We start from the raw sequence: 21935 nt of genomic DNA on the forward strand, positions 1-21935 counted from the left end.
CACACACACACACACTTTGCTCCACTCATACACACACCTGTGTACATACACCACACTCTTCCCTCTATATAAATATATATACACACACACACACACACTTTGCTCCACTCATACACACACCTGTGTACATACACCACACTCTTCCCTCTATATAAATATATATACACACACACACACACACTTTGCTCCACTCATACACACACCTGTGTACATACACCACACTCTTCCCTCTATATATACACACTTCAACAAAAAATTACTTTGATTTGAAAAATCACTTTTTGTACATACGGTGCTTTATGCTGCTTCAGACAGAGACTACTTAAAAATAAAAATTTTTTGTCCCTTTTTTTTCCAGCATTGGATGTCTCAAAGTATTTTATAGCAATGAAGAGTGTTCACAGTTGCGTTGTGGGGACTGCAGCAGTCAGTTGTGTGTGCAGCTAGTTCCCACAACCGGTAATGTGATAAAGACTAGGCAATTTTCAGGCATGTTTATTGAAGGAGAAATATCTCCCAGGACATCAGGGATAACTCCCTTGCTCTTCAAATCAGTGTCCTGGATATTGTACATCCACCTCAGAGAACAATATTAATACAACTTTTTTGTTGGTTTCCAGAATTGTACACTTCAGTACAGAAGTGCGGTGTATAAATAATCGCATGCCTCAAATACTCTAGAGCTCAATATTGATGAATTGGACCATTTCCCTTCTTTGTCACGATGCGAGGCTGGTGCATGTATAGGAATGAGATTTTCTTTCATCTTGAACAAATACATTTTGGGCTATCCTTTTCATTGGTCACAGATCATTGAGAGCAGCCTCAGAAAGCCAGCCAGTTACAGGTTACGAAGTAAATATAACACCAGGGGGACTCGGAGAGAAAATGTGGGTCAGTGTATGATTGGAGTTTAGCTATTACAGGAATTTTGTGAACGTGCTTCTGTGCTGAGGTGCACCATTCTGAAAACTTGAACAAAAAAGTTGCCACTTCTCTTGTTTTAAATCTCTACCCCTCTCCTGCCCCTTTCACAGGTCCTAGGAAATCCTATGGCTCCTGGGGGTAACTCCAGTGGGAATCACATGACATCTGGGATACCTGGAAATGGTCCAGGAATGAACTCTCCACAGTTCATAGGACAGCAACCATTCCCAGCCACAGAAACAGGTTCAAGCAAGGGATACATGCAGCAAAATATGTATGGACGGCCTAACTATCCTGGAGGAGCAGGATACGGTGGAAGGTAACCAAAGCAAAAGAAAAACACAGATATTGAATAATGATTTCAAGGTTCCGGATGATGAAAGGGTTTCTACCGGGCAGTTTCAGAGGCTGTTGATGCTCGGCAATGAGACTGTATTCAAGCTACTTGAGCTTAAGTGCCAGTGTACCTTAAGGATAGGACTGCTGTTACGTGAAGATAAATTGTGGAGGTTTGAGATGGTGTTGATCTACATAAGGTGTATCAAAATAGGACACCTCTCAAATTTCAATCCATATTAAAAAGAGGAATTCAGCACTGTAATAAAATTGAGTGGAAACTTTGACCATGGACATACTTGACTAAAGACGGATATTTGATTCCAGTTCAGGGTGCCAGACTTTAGGGAGGATGTAAAGGCTTTTAAAAGAGGCAGAAGAGATTGACTAAAATGATGTCAGAATGAGGGGCTGCAGTTATATGAAGTCTGGAGAAGTGGGGGTTCTCCTTGGAACAGAGGAGGTTGCAGGGTAACTGACAGAGGTGTGAGATCGTGGTTATAGACGAAGGGGATGGAGAGAAACTATCCCACTGGTGGAGTGGTTAAGAACCAGGGCATATAGAATGAAGGTGGTGGGCAAAAGGACAAAAAGTGACGAGAAACATCTTTCTTTATGGAGCAAGTGGCTAGGGTCTGAAGTGCCCTGTCAGAGAGAGTGGTGGAGACAAAATTGTAGTATTCAAAATTAAGCTGGAAAAGTATCTGAAATAATTTGCAGGGCTATGGGAGAAGCAGGGACAGTGGGACTAGCTAAATTGCTCTTACATAGAGCCAGTGCCATCTGCATGTCTCCCTCTGTGCTGTAACCGTTCTGTGATTCTGTGAACAGCGATGTATATATTTTGTATGTATTTTTAAAATATTACACAAGAACTGCCGTGGTGCTGGAATCTTGGCCAAAAAGATGAGGATCTGTAAAGTGGGGTGGGTTTTAGGAAGCAGTGCAATGAATGGGAAGTCTCATAGAGGTTCTCCAAAGTGAGAGAAAGGCTAGAGCTATGAGACCGAGAAAAAACTAATTAACTTTCCAGTCATTGGGTGGAGACACCAGGAGTTTTGTCATGTTATTAATTTTGGTGACCCATGACTGTGCAAAACCACGTTGGCTAAACTATAAGGAGAGGTTGGACCAACTTGGATTGTTTTCTCTGGACCATCAGAGGCTGAGGGCAAACTGATATAAAATTGTGAGCAACATAGATATGGTATAGTCAGTCTTTTTCCCAGGGTGGAAATGTCAGATACTGGAGGAGATAGCTTTAGGGTGAGAGGGGAAAAGTTTAAAGGAGATCTACAAGGCAAGTTTTTTTTTTACACAGAGCAGCAGGTGCCTGGAGCATGCTGCCAGGGGAATTGGTAGAATCAGATATAATAACAATGTTTAAGAGGCATTTAAAAAGGTAAGTGAACAGGCAGGGAATGGAGGGATACAGACCATGTGTAGGCAGATGGGGTGAGTTTAATTTGGTATCATGGTCAGCACAGTCACCATGGGCCAAAGGGCTTGTTCCTATGTTCTATGACTGTGAGTAAAATGTAAAACAGCACATCAAGGTACTGCTGCAGTTCTCCTCATCTACCTTCCTTTGTTTTTTGAGTAAATATGCGGCTAATGTTTTAAAAATATTCAGATAATGTGAAGTGAGTGAACCTCATATGCATAAATTCTAACTGGAGAGATCACCATCAGCTTGCTAAACCATGGTTAACTCTTCTAAAGAAAGGGTGCTTGTTTATCTAAGGGGGAAGTGAAGGGGGTGCACACCACTGACCCTGTCTAACATTCAATGGCCATATTTCAATTAGTACAAAAAAGACACCGCAGAGTAATATTTGATTGCTAGATACTCCACAGAAACACCTTGCGAATGGAGGAAATCTCTACCGGATCTGGGAAAGGGGAAGGGGCACTAATGAGTGGAGTCCAGAACTACCCATTCAACTATTACCGTACCCACACGACACTTGGAAAGCTCAGGATTCCGCAAAGTGTTTTTAATGCTTTCCAGAATGTGCTGCACGTCACTGGACACGTCAGGGGTCCTCCGTGCAGAATACACATGGTGGTCACCAGGATGAATATAATGGATTTTGCAAGTATTGTATTGCAAAATGCGCAGGTTGCCCTGGTCTAGAACAAGTTAAAAAATTAGAATCTGGTTATGGCCATACTATTCCATGCATCGTATTGGAAGGCTGCAAGGGGATATCCATAATGTTATGTAGTGAGGTTATTGAGGTAGCCCTCATCTGACCCCTCACTCAGAGACTGATGCACTGCAGGATCCATGTAGTAAATCCTTTACTGTAGATTCTACTCCATGCTCCATTAACTACAAAGAGGATCAGTGGCAAAGATAATCATGAAAATTTTTAAGATGTGGAATAATATTTGTTTATCTTTTAATTGAAAGTGTCTTAAATAAAGTTATTTCTCGTACTTGTATTGACGTTCCCTTCATTCAATGCTGGACAGTTGGCTGGCACTGCAAGTTTCTTTTCAAAAAGAGCAGATTATATAGGGCTTTATTTTTACTTTTTGAAGTTTACAGAGTATGGTATTGGTATTGGTTTATTATTGTCACTTGTACCGAGGTACAGTGAAAAACTTGTCTTACAAATCGATCGTATAGGTCAATTCATTACACAGTGCAGTTACATCAAGTTAGTACAGAGTGCATTGATGTAGTACAGGTAAAAAAAAATAACAGTACAGAGTAAAGTGTCACAGCTACAGAGAAAGTGCAGTGCAATAAGGTGCAAGGTCACAACAAGGTAGATCGTGAGGTCATAGGTCATAGTCCATCTCATTGTATAAGGGAACTGTTCAATAGTCTTATCACAGTGGGGTAGAAGCTGTCCTTAAGTCTGGTGGTACCTGCCCTCAGGCACCTGTATCTTCTACCCGATGGAAGAGGAGAGAAGAGAGAATGTCCTGGGTGGGTGGGGTCTTTGATTACGCTGGCTGCTTCACCAAGACAACGAGAGGTAAAGACAGAGTCCAAGGAGGGGAGGCTGGTGTCCGTGATGCGCTGGGCTGTGTCCACGACTCCCTGCGGCTTCTTGCGGTCTTGGGCAGAGCAGTTGCCATTACTAAGCCATGATACATCCAGATAGGATGCTTTCTATGGTGCATCGGTAAAAGTTGGTGAGTCAAAGGGGACAAACCAAATTTCTTTAGCCTCCTGAGGAAGTAGAGGTGCTGGTGAGCTTTCTTGGCCATGGCATCCACGTGGTTTGTCCAGGACAGGTTGTTGGTGATGTTCGCTCCCAGGAACTTGAAGCTGTCAACCCTCTCGACCTCAGCACCATTGATGTAGACAGGTGTATGTACACCGCCCCCTTTCCTGAAGTCAATGACCAGCTCTTTAGTTTTGTTGACATTGAGGGAAAGGTTGTTGTCATGACACCATTCCACTAAGCTCTCTGTCTCCTTCCTGTATGGCATCCGCTGTAGACCTGTTTCAGCGATAGGCGAATTGCAATGGGTCCAGGTTGTCTGGTAGGCTGGAGTTGATGTGTGCCATGACCAACCTCTCAAAGCACTTCATGATGGTGGATGTCAGAGCCACTGGTCAGTAGTCATTGAGGCACGTTACCTTGCTTTTCTTTGGTACCGGGATGGTAGTGGCCTTCTTAAAACAGGAGGGAACCTGAGATTGAAGCAGGGAGAGGTTGAATATGTCCGCAAATACTTCTGCCAGCTGATCAGCACAAGATCTGAGCATGCGGCCCGGAACACCATCTGGGCCAGGTGCCTTCCTCATGTTCTTACGTCCTCCACTGTGATCACAGGTTCAGCTGCGTTGGTGGCCGTCAGAGTGGATGGTGACAATCCACTTCCTTTTTGTTCAAAACATGCATAGAATGCATTAAGTTCATCAGGAAGGGGTGCGCTGTTGTTAGCTATGCAACCTGATTTCATCTTGTAGCCTGTTATGGCATGTAAGCCCTGCCATAACTGGCGGCTGGTCAGGGACTCTATCTTGAGTTGGTATTGCCTCTTGGCATCCCTGATAGATATATAAATATATATGTATTTTACACTTAATACTGATTTCATTCAATGTATATAGAAAACATTGAGTTGTTTTATTTATTGTATTAATGCCAGTTTCGTGCAGTAGAATCACTGTTAAATTTAGATTGATTCAGAATTCTTGACAGCACAGTAAATGGTGATACAACATGACGGTTCTATTAATTACCAGCGTCTCTTGCAGGGAACAATATGAATAGATGTTATAATGAGTTATTAAGGGAGAAGAGGAAATGAACACTATTTCAAATATTCCTTATGCTATAAATGTAAAAAACAAACACAAAAGAGTGGCTGAAATTTGCAACGGGGCCACCTCTTGCTATTTCCAAAGTGTGCAGTGAAATGCATTTTTGTAAATTAATGACAGAAAATGCGGTTTTGAATTACTCCAATCCTTCCTCCCCCTATTATTTATCTTCACTTTTAGTTTAAGTAATGCTAAACAGTTGCTGTTAAAAGCTGCTTTCACTTCTATAATTCTTATTCCAAATTTGAAACGTAGTGACCTAGAATTTAGTCACAGCCTGCAAAGATGTGCTAAATGTTTACAGTGCACAGAACAAAAATAGTTCTGTTTGTGGGCTCGTTGTAAGGAAATTGAGTGGTATAAGACACCCACAATGCCTACTGAACAGAGACTGCACAGAAACGGGCAGTTTGGCCCATTGAGTCCGCACTGATGATCAACCACCCATTTACACTAATCCTATATTCATTCCATTTCTTTATTCTCCCCACATTCCCATCAACTCTTTCCCGATTTCACGACTCACCCACACACCAGGGGCAATTTACAGCAGCCAGTTAACCCACCAACCCACACGTCTTTGGGATGTGGGAGGAAACTGGAGTGTCTGGGGGGGGGGGGGGGGGGGAAGCCCACACGGTCACAGGGAGAACGTGCAAACTTCACACAGACAGTACCTGAGGTCAATGTTGAACCCAGGTGTCTGGTGCTGTGAGGCAGCAGCTCTTCTAGCTGTACCACTGTGCATGGTGAAAGCTTTATGCCGGAACATTAGAAGGAAATTGGTTAAATTCAGGCATGGCCAGGGTGGTGTCCGGGTGAGTGATAGTGGGGGATGGAACCAGAAGCGAGAAGTGTGGAAGGGAAATTTCATAGTCATATGTCACAGAGATAGACCCTTCAGTCCTTTAAGTCTGTGCCAAACAATAAAAAGTTATTTTACACTAATCCCATTTTATTCCTCCTCCACAGCTTCCAACCTGATAGTGCTTCAACACAGCACGTCCCACTTCTATCTCTTATCTAAGATCCACAAACAGGACTGTCCTGGTAGGCCCATTGTTTCTGCCTGCTCTTGCCCCACTGAACTTATCTCCTCATATCTTGACTTCATCCTGTCTCCCCTTGTCCAGTCCCTTCCCACCTACATCCAGGACACCTCGCATGCCCTCTACCTTTTGGACAACTTCCGATTCCCAGACCCCCACTGCCTCATCTTCACCATGGATGTCCAGTCTTTAGACACCTCCTTCCCCCATCAGGAAGGTCTAAAAGCCCTCCCCTTCTTTCTGCAACAAAGATCCAACCAGTTCCCCTCCACCAACATTCATCCACCTAGCTGAACTTGCTCTTACCTTAAACAACTTCTCTTTTGACTCCTCTCACTTTCTACAAATCAAAGGTGTAGCCATGGGCACTTGCATAGGCCCCAGCTATGCCTGTCTTTTTTTGGCTATGTGGAACAGTACCTGTTCCAAACCTTCTCTGGTACCACTCCCCAAATCTTTCTCCGTTACATTGATGACTACGCTGGTTCTGCTTCTTGCACCCATGAAGAACTCATCAATTTTATCACCTTCGCCACCAACTTCCACCCTGCTCTAAATTCACGTGGACCATTTCTGACACTTCTCTAGATCTCTCTATCTCCATCTCAGGAGACAAGCTATCCACTGATACTTACTATAAATCTACTGACTCCCACAGCTCATGAGACTACACCTCTTCCAACCCTGTCTCCTTTCTCCCAGTTCTGCCGCATCTGCTCTCAAGATGAGGCTTTCTGTTCCAGGACATCTGAAATGTTCTCCTTTTTAGGAAGCGTGGCTTCCCTTGTGCTGTGGTTGATGGAGCTCGATCTCGTATTCCTCCGTTCTTGTGTTCCCATTTTATTCTTCTCACTTCCCCAACAACTTGCTCCAGATTCTACCACTCGCTTCCACAATAGGGAAAATTCACAGTGGCTAAATAACCTATCTACCTGCACGTTCTTTGGGATGTGGGAGGAAATCGGAGTACACAGAAAAACATTTGTGGTCACAGGGAGAGTGTACTAACTGACAGCACCAGAGGTCAGGATTGAACCCAGGTTGCTGGAGGTCTGGGGCAGCAGCTCTATAAGCTATGCCATTGTACCATCCTTGCAGGAAGAGTGGCCCAGGAGGGAGGAAGATGGTTGGGAATTGAAAGGGTGTTGAGGTAAGGGTCAACTCCCAGGGAGTTGGAGATGGCGTGATCAATTGTTATCAGCAATGTGATCTTCAGTGGGTAGCCAAAATACATGGTCCATACAGAGTGTAAGTGATGTGGAAAAAAACTGTCCAAAGATATGTTGTATGAAAGATTCATGAAAGCAGTCAACAGAAGTTAAAGTGCCAATAGTTTTTCCGTAGTGGCTGACCCAGTTTAATCATGAGAAATACGAAGCAACATGTTTTGGGAATAAGAGTTTTTTTTAAAAGTCCTAAATGTTAAATGGATGATGGAGAGATGTGATGCTGCAGTTCTGCAGCTGGAAGTGAAGTTATAAAAGGTTTACGGGGTCAAATGGGATTTGTTTTGACACACAAGGGGAGTGGAAGAAAGTAAATCTGAATTTGTTCAAGACACTGCCTAGCCGTGGTTTGCACAACTAATTACAGGAAGGGTAGTCAGTAAATATTTTCTGCAATGGGACCAGGAATACGGGGTGATGGGGAAATAGGATGATGGGGGAAATCTGAAGCTCAAAGATCTAATAGACGGTTCATATTCTGAGAGGAGAAATAGTGAGACATCGTTTGTTCTTTGGTGAATCAGTAGTGGTCTTTACTCAGGGAAGGAATGGAAAATTTGGGAGAAATGTATTCACATAAGATTGTGAGACATGGAATGTCTACTATTGAGGCTTTAGGGATAAAGACTATGGGATTATTTTAACTTTCAAGAGTTTGGAAGCAGTTGCATTGGGGCTGGGTTGAGGGAGATGAGAGAGGCTGCCCCGAGGTAGACAAGCCTTTTGCTGTTGGTTTAAATGAAGTGCTTTAACCCTACTATTTAGTGTTTTGCAATTCCCAACCAATTACATTGAGTGGCCAGGGTACTGACACACTGCACCCAGTTCCACAATTAAAGGCACTTTGTAAACATGAACTTTGGTAGATTCTGAGCTGGCTGCACAACTTGAAGAAGACAGACGCACCAAAACTGCACCAAAATCCAGTTGCATTTGATGTCATCCAGGGAACTGAAAGGTTCACAGGGAAATTGAATTCCCTTTTGATGGGAGGACAAAGCCTGCAGATAACATTGAGAAAACATGGATGGAAGTTTCCTTAGAAGGTGCAGTGGGAATTCAGTCCCTGCTCTTGGATCCCATTAGATCAAAAATGTATACTCTGCTATGTGTGTATTACTGCAACTTCTCTCAATCTGCATTCATTGATCTTCTCCAGGATCAATGCCCACATATACTCACCATGCAGGCTCACTTCCTCCCATCTTCAAGGCTCATCACTACTTTCACTCAGCCTGATCTTCAAGCAATGTCTTGCCTCTCCCACCAGCAATGTATATTTTCACCTACTCGTTCAGTGCGTACTATTTCTCTCACTCAAAGGCCTCTGCTTTTACGCCATGCAGGAGAAGGTGGCATTGAGCACAAGGAGGAGCCAAGGAACCAGAAGTGACCCTCCAGTCATCCCGCAGTTTGCATCTGCAGAGGAGGCGGCTCTGGAGATGCAATTGCATGACCAAATGTCAGAGACATGGGCAAAGGTGGGGTGCTTCTCTTTCCTAGTGATGGCACCTCAAGCTGTTTCATGCAACACTTGCATACGTGAACATGAAATTATCAGCAAGTGAAAAGTAAAAATGTGTACGATGATAACTTTAAGCATTTGATCGCTGGTGAGGTTTTGACCCATCCAGCAACAGAGTGGTGAAGATGGTGACTCCCCAGAGAGGATGCATTGTACAGGATACATTCCAAACAAGTTTTGGCTCTGATACTTATGCTGGTGGATCCGTGACAGAATCTTCAGGTTTTCACTTTGTGACTGGCGCGTCACAGAAGAGGCAGAGCAGATGGTGGAGGCACTTGGAAGGCTGAGGACTACCTGGTCTCTGTTCTGTGGACGTAGATGTTGCATCTCAGGCTGTTAACAACAGGACACTTCTAGAGTAGCAGCAAAGAATATACAATTTGTTGGAAGGTCTCTGTCACTGTGAATGTTTGTAGAGATTAGAGGAGTCTGTATTGAGTGATGAAATGTAAGAGACCTTAGCACTGATGTCAGGCCACCTGCATGGGGCATCAAACACAGCCCTCGTACAACTGCAACAGGACCTCCAGTCATTGCTGGTAAGGAAGTAAATGTAGGTCATGAGAGAAACAACAGTGTCAGGAACATGGAGTGGACACCAACACTCAACATGCAGCCTAGTGTCCTAATAGGTGAATTTGTCTGTGTACAAGTGGCACAATCTATGGCAGGCTCCTCAGGGGCTTCAAAACAAGGCAACTCACCCATCAGAGAAAGTTATGAGCAGCCTACCTCAACCTCTGCCAAAGACGCAGGTGTTGTCCTACATGGTGGAAGAGTAAAAGTTTGTAGTTCCACAAGAACAAGCAGTGATAATATTTTACAGTGATAAGTTTTACTTCATTGGAGTTGCATAATAAATATCTTTTGGTAGTGCTTTCTGATCTGGAATATTGTTGGTTAATTACTGTCAGGTACCCTGTTAAGTTTTATGGAATGGTCAGCAATAAATTGAAAACTGAAAATAAAAGCAGGAAATGCTAGAAATACTCAGCAAGTCAGTCAGCATCTGTGGAGAGGACAGGAGAAATACTTCAGGTCAATCTACTTTCATCAGGACAAGAAAAAGTTGGAAATCACTTGCGTGATGTATGGATTGATACTGAGTGATAGGGACAGGTCAAGGCACAAGTTTGCAGAACTGATTTAGGTTGGCGGAGGAAAAGAGGTAAGGGAAGAAAATAGTTTTGGCATTTAGAGGTCAGATAGGATTGGTGAAGTCAAAGTAAAGCTCAACAATAAGAACATCCCAAGCTGCAAAGTGTGTCATCTGTCTTGCACTGCTTGTACATTTTTCTTCCTCATCTGATGAGGCTTTGGCCTTGAAATTCAATGGTGTAATACTTCCAGTTGTTGTATGATTGAAAATTGATGTTACTTGTCGTGAGACCTGACAGTGATCATTATGGGTCATTTCATGGCACTCCGAAAATCCAACTCGGCTCTTCCCAGACTGATTCACTTTTGTGTGTTCAAAGTCATACAGAAGACAATATTGACCTTCCAGCAACATTGTCTTTGGAGCAACGTGGAGGAAATTAGCGCACGTTGTCCTGGGAGCAATCATTATTAATTATGCCAGGGACGATAATGTTTTAGTAACTCAACGTTGATTTGTGCCTCTAGAAGGATAGTCCCATATATTTAATCTTTTGTGGCCGTACCCCACTAATCCCAATTCAGAATCAAACCATTCCCCCATCACTCCTGACACTCCCTCACTAAGGCCCAAGCCCCATCTCCCCAAAAGCCCAAAGTTTTCCCAACACCATGTCAACACTCAGTCACTTGTTTGATTTCTACCTCTTATTTCAATCCAGTAGAAGTTGTTGGCATTTGTACACTCTAGCTTTGCTTCCAACCAGTGCTGCAGTGTACAGTAATCCACCACCAAAGTCTACCAGCGTGTCTATAGCTTGCTCAATGTAATTGTTAGTTGTCAGGTAGTTCTGATTATATAGCTGGAACAAATTGTTGGGCTCCTCGTAGTGAGGTTGATCACACAGCCATCAGCCATGTTTTGATTGGGTGATTCTCTACAACCAGCTGGTATGTGTAGTTGGATGTGTGAAGAGATAAATGAGAGTGTACTGCTACAAGACGCAAGCATTCACGGCAGCTGCCTGTAAATCTCGCGCAGACCTCTAGAATATCCCGTATTTGCAGAGAATGCTGCGTATCTTGATGGGAGTGGAAGAACTAGTGGTTGATGAACACTCCTGGGTGATTTGGAACGGTTTAACAGCCACGTGTGCAGCTGGGTGGCCTCCTGCACCGTGGTGAAGCCAGCCAGAACAGCAGATCCAAATGTCTTGCTCATCCTGTGAAATTCTGCCAGTATCTCAGGCAGAGCCTTGGAAGGCTCCTGAGGTAAAGGGCATTGCTCTCTGAAGTGTAGTTACCTGTTCTGGCAGACAGGAGATATTGTTCATAATAATATCCATGGGTCATGGGAAACTAAGCCTCCTTGGACATTGTTCAGCTATTATGGAAGCATATCCTTTATACGTCTGGTGTGGTGGGTATGGCCTCCTAAGAGCTGGACCTCTCTGCTGATCCCCTCTCTGTTGTCTAGTTACAGTATGTAAAGAGCATGGTGCTGGTGTATCTGAGTCTTCTACTGTTATTCATCATTATCGCCCAGTGGTTCTCACAGTAAAGTAGCATAAGCAGCATTCCTAGTGACGTGGCCATGGAGCGCTGCAGAGCGCAACTCTCAAGCTCATCCTAAAGTCTGCAATGGTCAGCTCTAAAATTTGCAAACTAAACATCAAGGATCTCAAATTGAAGTTCAATCCTTACAAAACTTATTCCAAAGTCATCTACACAGCTTCTTTGAAGAAAGTCTTTTGCAGAATAGCTCGAGAAAGTGAGGCTGCAGTGTTCATTGCTAGATTTTTCTGTCAGCATTTCAGCCACTGTGAGCTTGCTTTGCTTTCACTGCGGTTTCAAGGATACTCAGGAAATTCATGCACCTTGAGTTAAAGTGCTGGTAATATTGCTGCACAGGAGTAACTAGCTCTCCCAAGGAGTTTTCCTTCAGGTAGTCTTGGCACACTAGATTCAGTGTGGAAGGTGTAATGGGTTCGGTTTCCAATGACTAATTCTTTCATTGCATTAAACTTTCCACACCCCACCCTCGTGGATTAACTCCCAGAAATTTACTTGAAGGGAATTGGATAAATATTTTAACGTAATATAAAAGGACCAGGAAATGGGATTTAAGTAGAAAGCCCAAGTTATAGGCTAGCATATGGACTGAATGGCCTGTGCTACAGTCTTAATGACCTATTGTGAAGTTCAGCCAAGACTTTCTCTGTGTATGGGAAACTTCTTTGATTAATGAATGCAAGCTAAGTGCACGTGGCAACTTTGCCATTCCCCGCAAGTCTAAGGAAGCATCCTTTCCAAGAATCCAAGTTTCTTATCCACTCTTTCCATTAATACTCACTTTCTCTTTGCTTTTAGTTACCCTGGTGGCCCAAATGGTTCTGGTGGAATGGGAATCCCTTCACATTCCAGGCCACCAACGCACTTCACCCAGCCAGCTGCTGCTGCAGCTGCTGCTGCTGTGGCTGCGGCTGCAGCCACCGCCACCGCCACTGCCACAGCCACCGTGGCTGCCCTGCAGGAGAAGCAAAACCAGGAGATGAGCCAGTATGGACCGGTAAGACCTGGACATTATCTCTGTCTAACCTTCTAGATAATAGATAAATGAGGGCAGTTAGAGAGAGAGGAAAAGTAAAGGACACGTTGGAACGGTGAGATGCAGAGCACAGCAATTGCTGGAAGTATAAGACAAAAGAGAATACTAGAAATATCCAGCAGATCAGGCAGCACATCAGAACTGACCAGTTCTATCACAAACAGGAATGGCTGGTTATCTGAATGGTTGAATTCAGTGTTGAGTTTTGCAGATTATATTGTGCCTAAATGTTAGATGAGGTACTGTTCTTCGAGCTTGTATTGGGCTTAACACAAGAGACCAAAGGCAGGGAGGTCAGAGTAGGAAAAGGATGGAGAATTAAAGTCATGGGTGACTGGAAGGTCACCTTCACTCTTGCAGGCTCAGTGGAAGTGTTCTGTAAAGCAGTCACACAATCTGAGTTACCTTCTTGTGAACACAGAAAGCAATACATTAGTTTGGAAGAAGTGCTGCTTCACCTGGAAAGGACTCCATGGGCCTCGTATGGTTGGGTGTCGCATCTCCTGTGGTGGCCTGGAAAAGTGCCGTGAGAAGGGGAATGGTTGGTGGAGATGGAAGGGCAGACTGGGGAGTCACAAAGGGCATGGTCCCTTTGGAATGCTGAAAGGGGAGGGAAGGGGAAGGTACATCTGGCGGCGGAATCTCTGAAGGTGGTGGAAGTTATAGATCTATTATATAAATAGCCATTGAATATGGTGGGGTGGAAGGCGAGGACAAGGGGGACACCGTCCTTGATCTGGCTGGGAGGAGATCTGGTAAGAGCAGAAGCGTGGGAAATAGAGGAGACACTGTTGATAGTTCTAACAACTATGGTAAAGGGAAAGCCAAGGTTAAGGAAAAAGGAAGACATCTCAGAGGCACTGGTGTGGAAAGTCATACAGCACAAATCTGGCCAACCATCAAGCACCCAATTACACTAATTCCATTTTTTTTTCCTCTTGGTTCCCATCAACTCCCCCAATTCTCCTGTCACCCGCCTGTATTGGGGCAATTTACAGTCACCAATAAACTTACCAACCACCATGCCTTTGGCATGTGAGAGGAAACCAGAGCTTCTGGGAGAAACCCTTGCAGTCACTTGGAGAACCTGCAAACTCAACACAGACAGCACCCAAGGTCAAGATCAAACCTGGGTCGCTGGAGCTGTGAGGCAGCAGCACTAACTGCTGTGTCACTGTGCCACCCCAAGAACAGATACAACAAAGCTGGAGAAACTGGGAAAATGGGCTGGAGTCCTTGCAGGAAGCAGGGTTGAAATAGTTGAGATGTCTGTGGTAGTTTATGGACATAATGGATGTTGGTCATTAGCCTATCCTCTGAGATGAAGGTTGAGATATTAAAGGGAAGGGTAGAGCCAGATAGGGACCACGTGAAGGGAAAGCTGGGTGGAAATTGGCAGCAGAAGTAATGACACTTTTGAGTTCTGTATGAGCTCAGGAAGCAGCTTCAGTGTGGTCAGCAGTTTACTGGATGCGTTGAAGAAGGAGCCTGAGTAGGATGAAATGAGGACTACCCCATGTAAGTATACAAAGAATAGCTTGGACCATATTATTCCCTGAGGTACACCTTTGATATGCAGAAAGCGAGTGGAGTCGGCAGTTCTACTCATTCAGTTTGCACTGGGTCAGCAGGGCAACGGAATTGCATTGTCTGTCACGTCAGGAAATGGGAATGATGCAGATTATCCAAAGGTCAGTAAGTAGCCAAGAGTCACCAGATGGATTGCTGGAACCAGGGTTTGTCTTATGAGGAAATATTCAATGGTTTGGATTTATTCTCACTGAAGATTAGAAGAGGTGATCTCACTGAAGGTGCAGTGTAGGTGCAGAGGCTGTTTGCTCATACCAGCAAGTCTAGAACTGGGGCCATGGTCTCTAGATTGAAGACTGGCTGATTAGGACTGAACTGAGGAGAATGTTCTTTTACTCAGAGGATTGTGAATCTTTGGAATGCTGTGGGTTGTAGACAGTAACAGATTCTTGTCTATAGAGTGCATCGCAAATGAGCTCAATCCTGTCTTCACTTCCCATTCCAGAATTGATATCCTATACAATTACTTTATTAATTAACTAAATTACTTTAATTAATTAATATAAAATATTTGGGCACCGTGAGCCTTTTAATTGGACTTCTTCGTTGTTGCCTAGGGTGGGATCAGCAGAACTGAGGACACTTCTGGTCCTGAGGTTTAGAGGTGCAGCTGCTCTTGCTTTGAATACCAAAGCTTTGGGGAATGAATGGAATTTAACTCATTAGGTTTAATATGTTTTAAAATAAATCAGATTCTTTTACTGAAAGATTATTTAAAATAACATCTGTTCACCATGCATATGTTGACACTCTTTATTCTAACCGGACTTCTTATCGGCGATAGTGTTAACAAAATGGTTTGTAGCTTCATGTCGGCAGACAGAGTACTACCTGTACTCTGAATCCTAAGTAATTTTACTGCATTATGACAAGTGGGAGTTCAGATGGGAGAGCACAGAAACAGCCCTGTCATTGTGGAATAGCATTGTGCAGTGTGCAGAGGGATAGCTACTTAGCAGCGGAAATCCGAGATAGGACATCAGTAAACGTAACAGTAGTTTTAGTTAATACCTGCTTTTATAAAATGAATTATTATACTTATGCAGTTTCCATATAATTAGCTTTTATCATATAGTGAATGTCATTCAGAAACAGCTGAATGACCAACCTCGTTCCTTATATTTGTGGTCTTTTGATGGAAGGATTAACACTAGCCAGAGTAACTCCCCTACTTCTCTTTGAACCATGTCGGAAATGTAACCTCCTTTTGAGTTATCAAGAGGGCCTCTGATTGATACTCGAGCTAAAGAACAGTGCATCTGATGAGCATTCCCTTGTATCTAAACAGTTAGCTAAGAATATGTGCTTAAGTTCCAGAGTTGGGAATGGATCTGATAATCTAGAAAGTTGGTGTATAGGTTGTTATGCACAATTAACCCGCCTGCCTGCTCATTACGTTAAATGTTGGGTCTTGCCAGCATTAGCTGTGATAATCGTAGGCTAGGTGCTTCAGCAGAGACCAATATTACAAGTCAGCATTTCTTAAAATTAGACTGCACCTCTTAAAATGGAGGTGCATTGTGGCTGCAGTAGGTGCTGGCAGGTACAAGTAGGAGTTTGGCACACTATGGGAGAGCATGTGTTCCATAGGTTTTTGGAGGCTGTACTAGAGATCCTTGGTTGACAAGATGGAAAGGAAGAGGGATGACCAGTACACCAGTAGATACAAGAAAGCAATGGGAGTAGATAGCACTGGAGATCAGTGCTAGGATTAAAGCCCTGAGTACCTGGATATAGTGTTGTGAGAAGTTTAGTATGCTGACCTGAGATCAGTAAATGCAAATTCAAACTCAAACATCATACGTAGCCAATTACGCTACCAGTCTGGTATTCATCAGTACACCACACCTCCATCAGTCACCAAATTACAATGAGAACTAACATTCACGTGCACCCTCACGTACTTAGTATTGCTGCAGCCTTCTGTCCACCTCTCAGAGCTTGTACATGGTGACATCCACATCACCACACTTCCTTCTCTCTTGCAAGAGGAGATGATGCACAATTGGATGCAATTAAATAGACAAGAACAGGAGTGCCTGCATGCCATTGTCCTCTTAAAAGAGACTGGTGGCTACAATTGGGATGTCCATTGCTGAAGTTGTGGCTAGCTGCAGAACTGAATCCATCAATAGTGATGGTACCCTTATACCCAAGCCACCTCCCAAACCAAGAGCTTTTCCATATTTGCAAGTTGCAGATGTCTTTCTTGTTTCTACCTTTCCCCCTCTCCCTTGCACTTTAACTTTAGCCTTGTTCCTTCTTAATTTCAAACAGCAAGATCTGAAATCTAGTCAAGCAGTGAAGAGGAAGGTGGTCAATGCAGGTGCACCATCATTCAATTTTACCCTTGCAGCCACCAGCTTGGACTCTGCTGCACCCAGTTTAGAGGAGAGGGTAGAGGCAGGATCTGTAGTAAAGCCACAAAATAAGGAAAGGATAGTCCAGGTGTTACCTCACCAGAGGTGGGGTTAGAACATGGACAAGTTGTGCTTCAGAGGACCACCTGATGGGGCCAATTACAGAAGGCAGCTGATGGGTTTGCACAATGAAATACCTTGTGTATTGGGAAGTCTACCAGAAAGCCTGTATTTGTTGTCAGGGAGCATGAGGGAGCCTAGACTGGGCTTTGCAAAGAGTTTGGAGCCCATCCTTTCCAGCATGAAAGTGGTGGAAAATCCCTTGCTTGTCATGGACTTAATTATGATGCAGCATCTGATGGCTGATGTCACCGCTTCCATTCAGCACCAGCCACTACCCAGGGCAGAGAAAGCTGAGAATGTTGGTGTATTGGCTTTGGACAACAACACAAAGAGGTTTGTAGGGTATTTCAGGAGTGCAGTAATCTGACGTGTCAGATTATTGGATTTCATGAAGCCCAGGGGAATGGCAGCAGCTCCATGTGATATAAACCTTCTGTTCTCTCTCACCTATTATCGTAGAAACATACGGCCCACCGCATCCATGCCGATCATGATGCCCACATTAGCCCGTATCCTTCAACTCCTTTCCTATCCCCGTACCCATCCAAATGCCTTTTAAACGTTGTATTAGTAGCTACCTCCACTATCTCCTCTGGCAGCTCGTTACAAATACTCACCACCATCTGTGTGAAAAGCTTACTAGTTAGATCTTCCTTAAACTTCTCACCTCTCACCTTAAACCTGTGTCTTCTACTTCTAAACTGCCCTACCCTGGGAAAAAGATTCGGTCAATCTAAACTACCTATGCCCTTCGTAATTTTGTTAATCTTTATAAGGTCATCCCTCAGTGAGTTAGCTGTGGCCTATCAGGCAGCTGGATCAGACTGCATCTAGGACGGGAGATATTCAAGGTTGTTCTTCTGCTACCTCCTCCACTTAAGTCGGCACTCTTCCACCAGCCATGTTGTCGTTGGGTGACACTCCATAGGAATTTAGGATGGAGAAAAAGTCATGCATAATATAGGCACTAAGGAACTGCACATTTGGTTGGTTGATGCTTATATTGAAGTTGGCATGACTTATTTATAAATTTGGTTTGGAATATTTATTTTGTGGTGGCTTTTATTTTTGTATTGTGGCTAATGATGTGGCTATCAGATGGAAGTTAAGGCATGGGACTGTTGGTGATTGGAGATTGGGGTTGCAGTACTGGAGACAATTCTTCATGTTAGTCCAGGAAGAATGGGGCTATCTAAATTGGTAGATTGGTTTATTATTGTCACATGTACCGAGATACAGTGAAAAACTTTGTTTTGCATGCCATCCATACAGATCATTTCATCACATCAGTGCATTTAGGTAGTACAAGGGAAAACAATAACAGAATGCAGCATAGTGTTACAGTTACAGGGAAAGTGCAGTGCAGACAGACAATGTGCAAGGCCTTAACGGGGTGGATTGCGAGGTCACAATCTGCCTCGATACCTTCTTCCTCCTCTTCCCCCCCGCTCTTCCTCCAGCTGCTCAAAGTATCACTGGTGGCAAAGACTGGTCCCATGGGATGGTAGGGTTGCTCACAGAACTCGTCCAGATCTGTGCAGACAAAGGATTGCTTCAGCATGCCAGTGACATGCTCAAACACGTTCTGTGTACCAAACATGGCTTTCCGTGTTTGTGCACAGAAGAAAGAGCAGGAGTGGGGGAAGGGGAAGAAGGTAATCTAGATTGCCCCATTCTGCCTGGTGTGCAGATGTGCAACAGTGGATTTCTCTTTTAGGCCAGAGCCACTCTTCAACTTGGCATGGTGGCTAAAGTGTAGCTGGCAGAGCAGACTGCTGCTGAATGAAGGTATCGGGAGTTCCCTTGGAAACGTGGCATGGTACCCTGCTAGTGGTTCCATTCCAGCTGTACGTACGGGAATTGGAATTGCTTTCAATTCTAGTACAGAACAGAATTAGAATTCAAAACAACATGTCTGCAGTCGGTGACATGCTGCAGCTTGGGGGAGCTTGCAGTCTTCTTAAAGGTACGTTCATGCTCTGCCTACTGGTTTCTGGTGCGAAGGAATGAAATCTAATCACTGTCTTGGATTAGAGAGCATCAGCCATGATCTTGCAAACAGTAAGATATTGTAAAAATCTAAAATCTCCAGCTCCAGTGGAGAGGAGTTAAACCCATGTTCAAGGTGACTAGAGTAATTGACTTCAGTCACTGGCGATGTGGCCCTTGCTCTTCTCTCAGGTTGGCTAGAGGTGGCAGATTTTAGTGAAGGTATCCCTACTGTAGCACAGATACCCTGCACATTGCTTCTGGCCAAAGTCCATGTTGGAGAATTATTCCTTGAACACCCTGGGAAGACATCAGAGCCCACCCCTCTTTCTCCAGCAGTTTGGTGTGCTTTGAATGCCTTCTGCTCATTCTTCAAATGGTGATATATTTAAGAGAAGACCTACTAACACTTCCATGTGTGGGAACACCTTTTTTTGTAGAAGTCTGAACTTGACAACATGTTCTGCAGCACCTGCCACACTGCTCTTGGTGGGCTTCTGGACTGATGTGTCCAAAATGGCAGTGCTGATACAAATCACACCTGCAGGCTGGCTGACATTATGATCTGCTTACTCTGAATTATTCTGGCATTCTCTCAGTACACATATTTCTAACACTCTCATCAATACTACACCTGCTTAACCTGCTTCATAAGTGTCCGTTTGCACTGCATATAATATTTTGGCTCTCAGAGAACTTTCATACTGCCCAGAAAATGGGCACCACTGTGCCTTATTTCCTCCCGATATTTTCCAGAGGCAAGGCATCCTAACTTTGGCATCTTAGCTGCTAGTGAAGAGGGAGGTGAGTGGACAGGAGTGTATCTTTGTTGCCCCAGGTTCAGCTCAGGCACCTTAAGATAAAATCCACCCACTCACCAAAAACCAGGAAGTATTGGCGAATGGATCTGAGACTTTGCTTCACATTGGTAACTGCCACTACAGAGTAATGTTTCTCCAAAACCCTATCCATGTCTCAATTTTTTCTTTCCTTTCCAGTTTTCACACCTGCTGAAGCCTCAAGTGTTTTGGACGTTCAATCATCCTTCATGTGGAAGCCAAGAGAGAGGATGGCTATATGCTGTTTGGTTATGGAAAGAATTATGGCCTTCCTCTGCTGCTGTCCACAAATATACTTGTCTAGTTATCATTACTGGTTAATGACCCAAGAGGGAAATCAGGGCTGATTTTTTTAGTCCTGCATCCAGTAATAGAATTATACAGCATGGAGTTAGGCCCTTCAGCCCAACTTGTCCATGCCAACCAAGTTGCCTACCTGAGTTAGTCCCATTTGCCTGTGTTTGGCCTGTATCCCTTTAAACCTTTTCTATCCATGTACCTGTCCAAATGTCCTTTAAACGTTGTAATTGTACCCGCCTCTACCACTTCCTCTGGCGGCTCGTTCCACACACCCACCACCCTCTGTGTGAAAACGTTGCCCCTCAGTCCCCTTTAAATTTCTTCCCCCTTACCTTACATCTATGGCCTGTAATTTTACTCCCCCACCCTAGGGAAAAAGACTGCAACCATTCACCTTATCGATGCCCCTCATGATTTTATAAACCTCTATAAGGTCACCCCTCAGCCCCCTTCACTCCAGGGCACAAAGCTCCGGCCTATCCAGTCTTTCTTTATAACTCACGCCTTCCAGACCTGGTAACGGAAGTAAGTCCTTTGTTTAGCCACGGGCAGCTGAAAGTCTAAGTCTAATGGGCATGCACATTGAGGCCTCAGACATGGTTACACCAGCATTAAGGTGTGAGTGAAATGTCAGGGAATATGGAAGAAGTCTGTTCCAATCTCAGAAATGACCTTGAGCAGAACCTGGATCCTCTCATTTGTCTGAACTCTGGTACAGAGGCCTAGCTTGCTCAATTTCTATTTGACATAGCTGGTAGACCTCATACCTGGTCCTTGTGAATCTTTTCTGGACCCTTTATAGCTTAATCACATCCTTCCTATAGCTAGATGACCAGAACTGCACACAATACTCCAAGTGCAGTCTCACTAAAGTCTAGTGCAGTTGTAACATGACATCCCAACTCTTGTACTCAGTAGAGACACAAGAAACTGCAGATGCCGGAATCTGGAGGAACTCAGTGGGTCAGGCAGCATCTATGGAGGGAAATGGACAGTCGACGTTTCAGATTGAGACCCTTCATCCGTACTGCTCCAGATGAAGGGTCTTGACCTGAAACGTCGACTGTCCATTTCACTCCATTGATGCTGCCTGACTCACTGAGTTCCTCCAGCATCTTTTGTGTTGCTCTTGTACTCAGTGCCCTGACTGATGAAGGCAAGCATGCCAAATGCTGCCTTCACCACCCTGTCTACCTGTGTCTCCACTTTCAGTAAACTATGTACTTGTAGTTTGTGGTTCCTCTGTTGATCCTGCTGCCCAGTGGTGATAACTAGCTTATGACATTCCCCATTTTCTGGCTCAGAAACATTATTCACAGGGATTCAGCAAAACACTTAACTGATGTTTTATCTGCTTTTCTTTTACAGATAAGTGCAGCCCAGTCCTATAACAACCAATACATGAGTCACTCTGGCCCTCGTGGTTCACCACAGATGTCCACTGGAATGACCACAGGAGGAATGGCTGGCCCAATGGGACCATCAAGTATATCACACATGTCTATGAACCACTCAAGGCCACCTGGTATCAACCCCATGTTCAGTGCACAGAGCCAGCGAATGCCACAGCACGGATATGCAGGACCCCGACCAACACAACAGATGCCTGGGCAAGGAGTAAAGAGGCCATATGTCAATGAGGTAACTGGATCTTTCTTTCCTGCTATCATC

The 21935-nt window shown here is 44.1% G+C and overlaps 1 protein-coding gene across 7 annotated transcripts in view; it reads left to right on the plus strand.

The window, feature by feature from the left end:
* The window catches only part of LOC127584274 (zinc finger MIZ domain-containing protein 1-like), a 239396-nt gene that overhangs the window by 155104 nt on the left and 62357 nt on the right, over positions 1–21935 (plus strand). For 6 of the 7 annotated variants that reach the window (XM_052040924.1, XM_052040925.1, XM_052040926.1 and 3 more), the window contains 3 exons: positions 1038–1246; positions 12826–13024; positions 21633–21905. In XM_052040924.1, coding sequence (XP_051896884.1) covers positions 1038–1246; positions 12826–13024; positions 21633–21905 — 681 coding nt within the window. The remainder of the gene's footprint in view (positions 1–1037; positions 1247–12825; positions 13025–21632; positions 21906–21935) is intronic. The other variant, XM_052040929.1, reaches the window with a different exon arrangement.

Source organism: Pristis pectinata, chromosome 29 (assembly GCF_009764475.1).
Source record: "Pristis pectinata isolate sPriPec2 chromosome 29, sPriPec2.1.pri, whole genome shotgun sequence".
In the NCBI taxonomy this organism is placed as follows: Eukaryota; Metazoa; Chordata; class Chondrichthyes; order Rhinopristiformes; family Pristidae; genus Pristis; species Pristis pectinata.